This window comes from Ursus arctos, unplaced genomic scaffold, assembly GCF_023065955.2.
Source record: "Ursus arctos isolate Adak ecotype North America unplaced genomic scaffold, UrsArc2.0 scaffold_1, whole genome shotgun sequence".
Lineage (NCBI taxonomy): Eukaryota > Metazoa > Chordata > Mammalia > Carnivora > Ursidae > Ursus > Ursus arctos.
The window spans coordinates 7,311,883-7,325,797 of NW_026622763.1; the positions used below are offsets into that span (position 1 = coordinate 7,311,883).

The following is a 13,915-nucleotide window of genomic DNA, read 5'->3' on the forward strand; positions in this document are numbered from 1 at the left end:
AGCCCTACAGCATTCTGATGAGGTGGCCCATTTAGTAGAACCCAGTGAAGGCAAGCATTTGCTCTTTTCCCTTTTGAACTGAGAGTTTGACTGTACCTTAAATTTCATTCAAAACAGTCCCTGCTGTTATCAATTTGAACAGTGAAGAAAAAGTACTTAAAAGAAAATTCAAGTGGGTTGAGAGCAGCTTGACATAGGAATTTTTAATTATATCTGAGCAGAATTTCATGAAGCAAGCAAAATTACAAAGCCAAAACTAAAGAATGCCTTAAATTTAGTGAAAACAAAAGCAGGTTTGGAAATGTTCTGTGCATACTTTCATAATACAGTGAAAAACAGGCAGTTCACCTGGAGGACAAAGGCAAAGTAGATGTTATGGATATAAGAACCAAAAACTAAGCTTTATCTTACAAAAACAACATTGTGTGGGAGAGCAAGAATGACCCTGGTACCTGCCATAACTGAGTTCAAGTTCTGGACCTGTCACTTAATACATGTGTATAACCTTGGGAAAATTATTTAACTTCTTGTAAACTGTATTCCTCAATCTTAAGATGCAAATGTGGGAAAATTATAAGGAATTAATAAGTTTTGTGTGTGTGTGTGTGTGTGAAGATTAAGTAGATGCTCAATAAATATAAATTTTCTTTGCTATATTTTTATTCTATGATAAGGTAGTCTGGTGACTGAAACATCAGTGGGACAATGGGAGAATGAAGATACGGTCTGTATAATTGCCCATCCCTATCTCCCACACTCTCTTCCAGAACCTATAGTCCACACATTATAGAAACACCGACTAAGTCACAAAGCTTAGTATTACATTTCATTCTGTTGTACAAAATGGAATGTTCAGACTGGGAGGTGATGATGTGACAACATGTTTAATGCTACAAACCTCAGCGATAGCCCTAAAAGTAATAGAACTGGCAATTTTCAAAGTTAAAAACAATCACAATCATTAGGGAGACCTAGTTCATTGAATTTCTCACCCATGTCTTTTTCTCTGGGGGGAAATTTTATGCATCAATTAATGTGCTTCCCCCACAACTGCAGAAAGATCATGATCCCCATTACCATTCATCTTTGTCAGCATCACAATTGCAGAAGTGTCGAATGTCCAGGCAACTCTCATCCAGGCCACATTCACACTGCTGAACCCCAGGCGGGGCACCTCCCCAGTAAGGGTGCCTTTCATTGGACCGCCCAATCCACCAGGTAAATGGTGTTCCATCTGAAAAACAAGATAATTTGCAGAGGGTGTCAGAAGCTTACATGAAATTGTCTTGAAGAATAAATATATATTTACATATATATATATATATATGTATATCTCTATACATGTAACATGTATATATAATACACATATCTGTATATATCCTCCCTCTCTCATTTCCTCTTTCTTTCTTCCTTTCTTTCCTCCTTCCTTTCTTTCTCTCTCTCACCCTGTATATGGATCTATCTATATATATATCTATACATATATACAAATCTCTCTCTCTCTCTCTCTCTATATATATATATATATATAAAATCCATATACATATCTATACCTATATCTATACCCATATCTATAGACATATACAGATACAGACATAAACAACACTTTCATGAAAAGTATTCACATAGTAGTATGTAGATCAATCACAATGTCAGAGGCAGAGTCACAAACTCAAATCAGACAGGTATTGCAGACCAAAAATTTTTAAGAAACAGATACAGAAATTAATTTCATTGTAAAACTACCAAAGGAAAAACAACAGCATGAGGGCCAAGATTGGCCTGACATTGTTCTCAGTTTCTGATAGACTCTGAGGACAGGTGGATACTAAGGTGAAGAAAAAGTGTTGGTACCCTGAATTGCCATAGCTTCTAATTTGTTTAAAGAGAGGTCGTATATTTCAAATTCAAAGATTTGAAGGAAAAAAATAAAGCCTGTTCAAGATCAATACTGCTTGGACCAAATAATTCCTTCCAAAGTTCATATTTAACCCATACAAAGTTGGTATATAAACTCTGATTTCTGGTTTATCTAGTTGACAGAAAACTGCTTTGGAGTCTTGTCTTTGTGAATTTCTTTCTTCCTTTTTGTTTGCTTGTTTGTTTGCTTGTTTTTGTTAAAAGCTTAGTATAGTAAAATCCATTGAAGTTGTCTTTTATGATTGGGAATATTTCAGTAGATTAAAGTTATTACTGGGAAGATGATAGTGCATCCAAGCAACGGGTTGTAGGCAGAGATGGAGGTATTATACATCATCAAGCTGCATGGAGTTATGTCCAGGTCCCTTTGGAAATTGCTGTTTTGTTTCTGTTTGGCATACAACAGGCACTTAACATGTGATTATTTTAAAAAATGAAAGAAATGCTTATTAGGGGCCATTTTTAAATGATGTACCATTTTAAAGTAGAATAATACTTGTCTGATGATGTTACCAGGTTGGAATTTTTCCAAGTCAAGATTTAATTGTGCATACAACTCCTGATATACAAACACATAATTTACAAATTATTTGTATATGCACAGACAGCAACAACTTTCTCCAGATTGCTCTCAGTTCTGATATCCTTATGAAAGTCACTGAGGCAAGTAGGAAGAGAAATGACAATCTGGAGCCTCCAAGAATCAGTAGGTCATGAGGAAAAGAACAGGAAGATACTGTGAAAAGCAAAAGTATCTTAGAGTTACTGAGTTAGAGGGAGGACAGCCTGAAGGACCATACTCTCCCCAAAATAACACACCTGATTCTGCCTAAAATATTCCAAGCCCCCTTATTATCTTTTAAGCTAGAGTTCCAATTATCAAGGTCTGTTAACCAGACTCTTCTTTTTAAATACTAATTCTCAACAGTATAAATCCATTTTCTCTAGTTCCAAACAGCTATAAATCATGGAACAATAGTTCAAATGAATTGCTTTATTTCTAGAGTCTAGCTTAGATAAGCCACACTCAAGTGGCCTAGGGAGCTGGTGGGTTTATTTAGGGCATAGAGCACTACTTTTGGGAGTAGAGTAAGCTTAGGTCGATTTTCCCAGTGTGTGAATCCAGGGAACACAAAAGTAAAACATTGTATATGTGAATATGTTTACCAACGTTGGCCCTGAGTCCAAAAAAGGGGAAGAAATCTCCCCACCTCTCCCTCCTTCTGGCAGTGCTCAGGACTCTCCCCCCCATAATCTTGAATCCAGATTACATAGTAATATTCAATATTATCATGGATTATTTTTGTTCATGAGCTAAACCAAGGTTGTAATCATATTAATAGCATCATTACTAATGGTATGATTTATGAACAACCAATTTGTGCACAGCTTCTGGTGTCTATGTTGCTTTCTAGGAGTTTCACCAATTCTCACTTGGTATCTTAGGTCCCTAGAAGTTTCACAGCAGCCCAAGGCTTTGTTTTGTTTCAAATCCATCAGTGCTTGTAGAACTGAGGCTTGGGGTCCCCTCCTCATGTCTGGAAATTAGTATAAAGGCTTTAAATTGTGTTCACTGAATGCATGTCAATGAGTAAAAGAAAGGAAGGAAAAAAGGGGGGAAAATATATACCCCCACCCCCCAGATATTTGAAAGCAGAAGAATCATTGCTAAATTTTCCTCTCAGATATCCCACCTTTGTGTTTGTTTTCCTTTGGAGCAAAACAAACAAGGAAACTGAAGATCGGAAAGGATGGGACTTGCCCTGATTCATGACTCTAATGATATAGTCAGGAAGGCAATCTACACCTTAGGTGCACATTTCAACCACTGGAGAAATTGGATTTATTTTCTTCAGACCAGGTGTTTAAAAAAGTGAAGGAGCAAAGCATATTATAAATATATAGACATATCTCAATATGCATTCATTCAACAAATATTTACTGAAGGTCTATAATATCCCAGGAACTAATCTAGGTACTTGGGATAAATCAGTTTAAGACAAACCAAACCAACAAAGCAAAGAAAACATGCTCCCAAAGTTTACTTTGTAATTATAGGAAACAGATAGTAATCATAATAAAATAATTTCCTATTTATTTATTTGTTTATTCAAGAGAGAAAGGGAATGAGAAAGAGAGAGGGAGATAGAAAGGAGCAGAGAGAGAGGAAGAGAGAAAATCTTAAGCAGGCTCCATTCCCAGTGTGGAGTCTGACATGGGGTTTGATCCCACAACCCTGTGATCATGACCTGAGCCGAAATCAAGAATTGGACACATAACTGACTGAGGCACCCAGGCACCCCGATAATAATTTGGTATTTAGAAAAGAATAAGACGTATGTAAACAATACTATAGACCAAGGTAAGGTAAGCTGCAAAGAAGGGTGGGCTGCAATTTTAGAGTGGTCCAGATAGAAAGTGATAAAAATAAATAAATAAATAAACACTGAGCAACAGTTCAGATCAGGAACAAGTGACACATGACTGGCCATCTGGAGGATAACACAGCAAACAAAGGAAACGTTCAATGTAAAGGATCAGGAAATGTAGGATCAATGTAAAATAAAGGAATTTCCTAAAATCTATCACCAGGTTTTCAAACTATAATTTTCAAAATTCGGAGGAAACTCTAATTGGAAGTTTCAATTGAAAAAAAAAAAAGTAGCAGGAAACAGGCAAAATAGAACATATATTAATCAGGTTCTTGGCTACAAGCTAAGAATCCACTGTGATAGCTCCAAGCCAAAGAGTATTTGTTAAGAAGATATCAGGCTGCCACAGAACCATGACCAAGGAAGAAATGGGGTTTTGGCTAATGGGCACATCATGTTGCTCACTGGCCTACGGAGGGAACTCTGCCTGGCTCACTGCCCTTGAAAGTCAAATGTTGGAGACCTTCCCAGACGAAGATGTTACGCTGCCAGCACCACAACCACTCCTTTCTAAGGATCTCAGGTCAATAGGCCCCATCCCTCCAAAGAGAGAAGTTTCTGTGGCCCCTCATCCTAACTCTCTTAATAGAAGCTCTATGCAGAGCCTGCGTCTCAGCGCTCACCTAAAGTCAGAGCTGTACACAGGGGTCTGGTTAGGGAAGCAGAGCTGACATGCTTGCATCCCAGTTGGAAAGGAGACAGGGATGTGAATTCTGACTTGCGGCAGAGGCAGGACTCACAATGTGAATTTTCACTAACACAGAACTGCTACTCAAAAGATATGGGGCAGGTATGAATAAGACAAATGGTAGGATGCCTGGGTGGCTCAGTCGGTTAAGTGTCTGCCTTCAGGTCAGGTCATGATCCCAGGGTCCTAGGATTGAGTCCCACATTGGGCTCCTTGCTTGGCAAGGAGCCGCCTTCTCCCTCTTCCTGCCTCTCCCCCAGCTTGTGCTCTCATTCTCTCTCTCTCTCTCTCTCTCTCTCTCTCTCTCTCTCACACACACACACACACACACACACACAGAGACAAATGGCTCTCCTGGAGCTAAACACACACGTAGTATCACTTACTGGATCAGAACTCTAAACTGAGAGGGACAGAGTTTATGTACCCCAGAAAGGAAAGTCCACACACTGCTTTGTGCTACAGGATTTTAGGGGTCAGACTCTTGTCAAAGAAGCAGTGTTTCATGTACAGCCCCTCTTACAGTGGATTTCCACAAGAAAACCTAGGAGAAGAATGTGGGATGACTGGGTCCCCCTGGAGTATGGCACCACCAGGAACTCCGCAATAGATTCGGAGGCCTCAGAGAGGTGGTGAGGTCTTCTGCATGCAGGATTTAGAAAAAATCACTAAGAAATTGCATTCATTTCCATTACTTCTATGTATTTGGGATTATTGTTGTTATGTAACCTCATGTACACAACAAGGTCTGGGAAAATTCATTATATATATATATAATATATATATATATATATATATATATAATATATTATATATATATATCTAACAAAAAACCCTCCTAAGAAAGTTTATGGCTTAGAGTGAATGATATCAGTGTGTGGCAGTAAGTAAGCATAGAAGGTGCTTTTTGTTAGTACCAAATAGAGTATCACCAGACCAAGATCAATCATTTGTCATGAGGCTTATAAAAATGACAATAGGAAACATCACTGAGGACGTGCTAGGTTACAGGCAGTATTCTAATGTGCTCTACATATATTAACCCATTTAATCATCACTGCTGTCCTAGGAGGTAGGTATTATACTTCACTTCACCCATAAAGGGACTAAGTCAGAGAAGGTTTAAGTGACTCTCTTGGGGCCATACAATTAGAAGTTCAGAGTCAGGACTTGAACCTAAGCATTCTTGCCCAAGAGTCTATGGGTTCAATCCCTATGTTATGCCACTGTGCTCTGGCAAGTGGGGAAATGATACATGGTTAAAAAACTTAGGGCCAAAAAAAAAAAAAAAAAAACAAAAAAAAAGACAAAACAAAAAAGAAACAAAATGCAACAAAAACTTAGGGCCTTTCAACAAAATACATATGGGTGGATTTAAGTGATAACTAAGAAAATTGGGGCCTCTCTTACACTGTTGGTGGGAATGCAAGTTGGTACAGCCAATTTGGAAAGCAGTGTGGAGGTTCCTCAAAAAGTTAAAAATAGAGCTACCCTATGACCCAGCAATTGCATTACTGGGTATTTACCCCGAAGATACAGATGTAATGAAAAGAAGGGCCATATGCACCCCAATGTTCATAGCAGCAATGTCCACAATAGTCAATCTGTGGAAGGAGCTAAGATGCCCTTCAACAGACAAATGGATAAAGAAGATATGGTTCATATACACGGTGGAATATTACTCAGCCATCAGAAAGGATGATTACCCAACATTTGCATCAACATGGATGGAATTGGAGGAGATTATGTTAAGTGAAATAAGTCAAGCAGAGAAAGACAATTATCATATGGCTTCACTTATTTGTGGAACATAAGAAATAGCAGGGAGATCATTAAGAAAAGGAAGGGGAAAATGAAGGGGGGGAGAACAGAGGGGGAGGCAAACCATGACAGACTATGGACTCTGGGAAACCAACTGAGGGTTTTAGAGGGGAGGGGTGGGGGGATGGGCTAGTCTAGTGTTGGGTATTAAGGAGGGCATGTATTGCATAGAGCACTAGGTGTTATATGCAAACAATGAGTCATGGAACACTACATCAAAAGCTAATGATGTACTACTGTATGGTGACTAACATATCATAATAAAAAAAAGAAAAGAAAAGAAAATTGCAAGTGATGGATAATCTCTTAAAATCACTAAAATATAGACAACACATTCATAAATATATCTAACTATTACACATTCATACACACTAATAATCCCACAGCAGAATTTAAGATCTTCCCAGGACTTCCCCAACAGGAATTTCTAGAAGACAGCCATGAGTATGCTTGGTTTTGCTAAAGACAGCACACAAACTAAGAGGCAGTTTTTGCTCTGTAGCTGGACTTCCTTTCAAAAGCTCTGTAACATTCTGAGTTTCTCAGTTTTCTTTCTTTCTTCTTCTTTTCTTTTTTTTTTTTACACCCATTTCTTAGAACCTGAATTGTTCCCCAAATTTTAATGTGGCTAGGGTATTTGACAAATAAGTTAAAATAGAAAATTGTGCAGACCACCATGTAACTCCCTCGACATAGTGGACCACTCAGGATATGTAGACTTAGGTTTGTCCATAATAACTCCTTACCACAAAACTCCCCTCAGGTCATTTCAACATGAGGAGACTCTTTCTTAATCAGGGCAGGGATGAAGTCCAAGACTCTAAAGCTTTTCTCTATCCTTGGGCTCATGTAGAAATTTCTGTGTGTACCTTACATCCCATTTAGATTAACAAACCCTAAGTTCCTATTATTCTAATTATCCTCAAGAAGGTATTGCAACATAAACTTGGAAAATAATTTTCACAACTGAGCCAAAGGAAGATGGAAATGAACTGCATATGGTAGAATGTTTTATAAAAGGAATTTGAGTTCAGAGAGGCAGTGTGTGTGTGTGTGTGTGTGTGTGTGTGTGTGTGTGAGAGAGAGAGAGAGAGAGAGAGAGAGAGATAGGGACAGAGAGATTGAAAGACAAGCAGAGAGATACAAGAGAATGCAGATGAGGAGCAGTCCTTATCCTCACTTTTGACCTCAGAAATTATGCCTATATTAATTCCTATATGAACAGCATCAGAAAAGTATTATATTTGAACTTAAAGCATTATAGAAGGTTAAACTATGAGTTTTGAGAAACAGTGCATAAACACAGGCTTCCTCCAGCGAGACATTTATATGCTATACACAGAGACAGATTTCAAGCAGAGAAAAATCAAAATAAGTCTTATAGAACACCTAAGCAGAAACCCAACCTGTACATGTTTAATTCAAGTTATGATTTTCCTGATGTCAGAAATTTAAAACAGATCATGATGCAGGTTAGCTGCACACTTTTATGGCTTAATCACTGAGTTGTTGAACAGAATTCAAATTGGAGATCCCTCCCTAATCTTGCAATTGTTTAAATTAAAGTCTCGATAACTGAGGAAACAATAAGCACAATAGCTTTTCAGTGATAATTACAGCCACAGCCAAGAGAATTTGGCTGTTGCCACTACTATGCACAGTCCAAACATAATTCCAAACAAACCCAGCATGAAGCTGGAAAGTTCTGTAAATATACAGAGACCGTGCTACCATGTTGAGCTGTTGTCATTGTTTTTATTGTTTTTCCTCATTTTATTTCTAAGTTTACAAGTAGTATGCTCATAGCCTTAAATTCCGGTAAACTCAATGTGCAACAAAAAGATTTTAGAGCTCATTTCTTTTACAGCTTCAAAAATGTCTACACTGATCAGTAAATATATGTTATAATGGCTTCATGGGAGTAGTAAACATCACTGTCCCCTTGATGTTAGACTTGCTCTTGCTACATACTTTGGCCCATTGAATGTGGACACAAATGGCAGTGTGTCCATTAAGAGTCTAGACCTTAAGAGTTATGTATGGTTCCACTTTCCCCTGGGGATCTTCTCTGACACAACCAGGAGAACATGTCACAGGGAGTCACAACCTGTCCAACTTGGGCTCAGGATGAGTCACATGAAGCACAGTTGTCACATCTGATGCACAGACATGGGAGCTGAGAATAAGTACTGAATGCTGTGTGCCACTGAGCTTCTGCACCTGAGTGGATGACACTAGTGTGACAATAACTGAAAATATAATAGATATCAACCACATAAAGATATTCTGTAGGGATTATAAGGAAATAAATAGAAAGGTTGATGGCTCTGCTTTCAAAGGATTTGCAATTTGGTTAGAAACATAAAGAAAGAGAAATATAGGATGAGGAAAATAAAGAGAAACATCAATTCTGTTTTGGCCCAACTAATTATCTATCTTCCGGCCCATATATGTAAGCAGTTGCAGCAGGCACTTCCAGGGGCTGCTCTGGGAGTCTTTCCTAGTCGCCTTCTGCAGTTGCCTTTCTTCCTTTCCCACATACTCCTTACTTGAACCCAGTCTAAGTTCACTCTGAGCCTGTCCTCACTCAGTGCTAATTACTGCCAGTGGAACCTTGACTGTCCCACCTATCTTTGTCCCCTTCAAATATGGTGCTTAGATCTTCCTGCATTTCAGATAACAGTTTTCTCCAATGGTAATAGTCCTGGTTCATCTTTTCTAGGCTCAATGCCTCCCACCCATGCATTTGGTTAGAAATTGTGCATAGGATTTTGGAGGAATCATTCCAATGTCTGATCACTAGACTGTCACCTGCCACAGGTTCCACTAATAGAATAACATAAGACTTAAATATATATATATATATATATATATATACATACATATACACATATACATATATATATACATACATATCACATATATCTATGATTTATGAAACAATGTAATTAAATATAATGGTATAAATTAGTGTGTGTGTATGTGTGTGTGTGTGTATAATTCCATTCAATTATTTCTTAATTCTATGCTATATGAAAGTCATGCTGTGTAGCCCAGTGATATAATTTTAACAGACTATCACTGCCCCAGAGGAGCTCATAACATTTAGGAGAAGAAGGACGTGTACACAGCTGAGAGAAATGAAAGTCAGAATGACATTAGGGCCAAAATAGAGCAGTTAATAAAAGGCTAGGGAAGCCCAGAATAAGAGACTATAAATTTTATCTAGGAGTCCTGAGAAAGGTTTCATGGAAATGGTTTAATACCATGGAAATCGTGACATTTGACTAGAGGCTTGGCATTGGGGGGGATGGTGCCACTGGGAAGAGTGTGTGCAGGTATGAGACACAAAAGGAGACTGAAAATTCACTACAGCATCCTTAGGAAGCAACTTTCTGAAATAATAAGATTCCTTCACATACTAAAGATAAGCTATTTCACTGACTATAACTGAGCATGTGGGCTTGAGAAATAAGAGGGAGAAAAAGATGCCACCCAAGTTGAAAGGGCAAATAATTACAGGTGATTGCACCAAAATGTTTCCTTGTATGATCAAAATACAAATCATCAAAACACTGGTTTAGGAAAGAAGATTCTGGCCACCAAACAAAGCATTTTATACAATCTTTCTAAGTAGAATATCATTTCTGAGGAAACATTTAGTTAGAAAGAAAAACAACCTCATCCATATCAGAAAATAATGGTAGACATTCATCAAAGTCAATCTTGGTCTTACTGTTTGCTGGTCAGGATCATTAAATCAGAACATATGTCTAATAGTGTGATTAAGAGCTACTCAGTGACATTAGGAATTAACATTTTTATAATGTTGTTCAATGGTCTCTTTTCCCTGCCTACTTAATTGAAGCGAGCACAAAAGGGAGGGGGCAGAAAAGATTAATGATACTGCCCTCTCAAAACAAATGACAAAAATCACTTTGATGGAGTTATTTAAAACAGGACTATATAAACCTCTCTAGAATGGGCCACAGGGATTCTTCCTGGTTAGGCAAAGAGATAGACAAAATGAATAACTTAAATATTTCTATTTACACTGTTTATATTTTGTGAGAGAATATAATAATACCTTGCATTAGGCAGTATATTTTATCTTAAGAGCTATAATGAAGAGGCCTTGCAAGGTTCAATGACTTGTTCCAAGTCACATGGTAACTGAGGGCAAACCTGAGCTCGTGGTTCTGGGTCCCTAAGGCCCACCACTGCATGCTCATGTTTGGAACACTTACCTTCAACAAAGACTCACAGACCTTTTTACTTCTAAATGTGCCAAAAACATGGAGATAGGACCCTTGCAGGGGAAAATGACCAGCTATGATAAATGTGTGGGAACTGCTAATAAAATAAGATCTTTGGTTGAACACACCATTTCTCTGGTAGGATAAACTTGAAAGTAGTAGTTTCAGATGTTGGGTGAGAAGGATGGTGCAAGATTTCCCTCTCCATATCAACTGTAATGTGAGAAGAAAGAAACCGTCATTGTGTGAAGCCCAGAGACTTGGGATGGGGTGTATTTATTACCATAGCATAGCTTAACCTATACTGATTAATATAGTAAAAAAATAAAATAAAATAATGGATAAGAAACAGAATTAGAAAAGTAAAATGCCTAATGTCTGCACATGGTCATAGAAATAGAGAATTGCAAAAATCTGGGGACTAAAGCTAATGTGCCAATTTAATACTAGTAGTCCTAATTTAAAACATCCCGTGTTTATTGAGCATTTGAAATATTTCAGGCAGTTCTATGCACTTTTTATATCCTAGTTTATTCAATCTCCACAATAACCCTATGAGGTAAATTCTTCTATCCCATTTTACAGATGAGGAAACAAAGGCATTAGCCAGAGGAGACATTACTCGTCCAAAGTCACTCAGCAAATGATAGCTCCTGGCCAAAGCCACAGAGACCTCTTGCAGGTAACTGCAACAGACTCAAAAGTAAAATCCCTGCCTCCACTATTGTTCCATCCCCTAAAAGTTATTCTAATAACAGAAAATGAGGATTTTTAAAGTGTATGTTAGATGATTGACCTCTCCGATTAAAATCCTTCCGTATTATCCCACTACAAGAAAAAAATCCAAACTCCTAGCCATGGCCCCTAAAACTACGCATGCCTGGTTCCCACAGACTTCTCAGCCTGATTTTGTTCGGCGCTCCAGCCTGTTCCAACTGCACCAACCTCACATGTGCTTTTTATGTTTGCTCTTCCCTGCCCAAATCTGTCTTCTCATGAATTTTTACAGTGGCTATTTGTATTGTATCACTGGATCCTAAAATTAAATCTCACCTCTTCCCCACTGACCTTAAAGTACTCCAAAATCACTCAATTATTTTCTTAGGAGTACTTACCACTTCCTGAAACTATACTTCTGTTTGCTTTATTTGTTTGTTTAACATGTTCCTCATATGTCAACCCTCATTTGAATTAAAGCAGGGGCTTTTAAGTCTCCTTCTATGACTATATCCCCAGAATGTAGAATGTGCCTGATTTGGACCAAGAACCAAATATATATTTGCTGAATAAACAAATGACTAAATTCCAAGAAAAAGAAACATTAGCTCAGAAAGGTTTTGCACAGATTATATTAAAAATAATTTTACAAAAATATATTGTTACAGAAATTCATACAGCATTAGAGTGCATTTAGTCTTTCTATAGGTATATTCATATTTGGCATTCTGTGCCATCATTGCAGACATCAAGTATTTTTGTCGTTTTAGTGATAGAGTCTATCAAGCCTTTGAGTAAGTGCTTACTATAAATGTGGCATAGAATGAGATCACCATTCACAACGGTGTTGACACACCAGTTCATTTATGAGTTTAACAAAATGGCATAAAACACCTACAGTGGACAACACACTTGTCTGGATGGAATACAAACCACAAAAAAGATATGAGCCCTGCCGTTAGGGACCTCACAATGTAGTAGATGAGGGGGAGAAAAAGGTGAACATTATCTTTAATGCAACTTGGGATGAAATAAATTTGAAGTAGAATTTTAAGCAACATGTGGAGTCAAGAAGAAAAAACAGCCTATTATTTAGCGGAAAGCATGGTTCCAGGGGAAAACTCTGGTGTCATTCTTATTTCAAATATATCTGCCATTTTTGTTTTCCAACCAGTGAAATAAAATTGGATTTCTGTACATTAATCTTCAAAACAAGGTTTATAACTTATTTCATTCAATGCCCACTGCAGTTTTGTGAAGATTTTTATTCTCATTTCACAAATAAATCGAAGGTAATAAAAGATTAGTAATTTTCCCAAGATCACATGGTTAGGAAGTTGTGAATTTAGATCTTAAGGCTCTGAATTCCAATACTATTTTTACTATATCAAATGAAACCCAGTCCTATAACAGATAGAAATGAAAGGGTATCATAGGTCTTCATAGCAATTTGTCTTGAGTCAAAATTATGAGTATACATCATGTAAGTATTTTATTGGTAAAACTGGAGGGCTTTTTATTGAGTTTGTATCCCCAACTCTCTTGGGAACAATCCAAAATGTATTGTCTTCCCAAACAATACCTGAAAAAAATAAATGGTATTAATTACCATTGTTTCTCAGAGAGCCAGTTTGCCTGAACCTCTATAACTGCTCGTCAGCTACCTGAGGAGTGACAGGGTCATCATGTAAACAGGAACCAATTGGAATTTCTCTCTAGAAATCATAGATCAGTATTTCTCAAATTGTAGTTTTGTTCTGACTTTAATAAGAATGACTTGGTGTGCTCGTTAGAACAAGGGTTCTCTGTATTTTCCCAGGGAATGGAGTCCAAGACTCTCCATTTCTATCAGACTCAACAAACAATGGCACTGAAATTTTACACACAGGAGTTTTAGAATCATTGGCTAGATGGTTTGAACCACATTCAAAAGGTTCAGATACCACCCTCCTTTATTTTTGAATTCTTGTTGAATGACACTATAGATTACTAAGTACTAATGCGCTCCTTAGTTTTAGATTTAATTCCACTTCCAAAGCACAGACATTAAGTTTTATTATTTCCAGCTAAAGAAATAAATA

The 13,915-nt window shown here is 37.5% G+C and overlaps 1 protein-coding gene across 1 annotated transcript in view; it reads right to left on the reverse strand.

Annotated features, from left to right (window-relative positions):
• CNTNAP5 (contactin associated protein family member 5) overlaps positions 1 to 13,915 on the reverse strand; it is a 780,199-nt gene that overhangs the window by 155,845 nt on the left and 610,439 nt on the right. Inside the window, exon 14 of the mRNA XM_044388305.3 lies at positions 1,078 to 1,234. Within this exon, the coding sequence (XP_044244240.1) occupies positions 1,078 to 1,234 (157 nt within the window). The remainder of the gene's footprint in view (positions 1 to 1,077; positions 1,235 to 13,915) is intronic.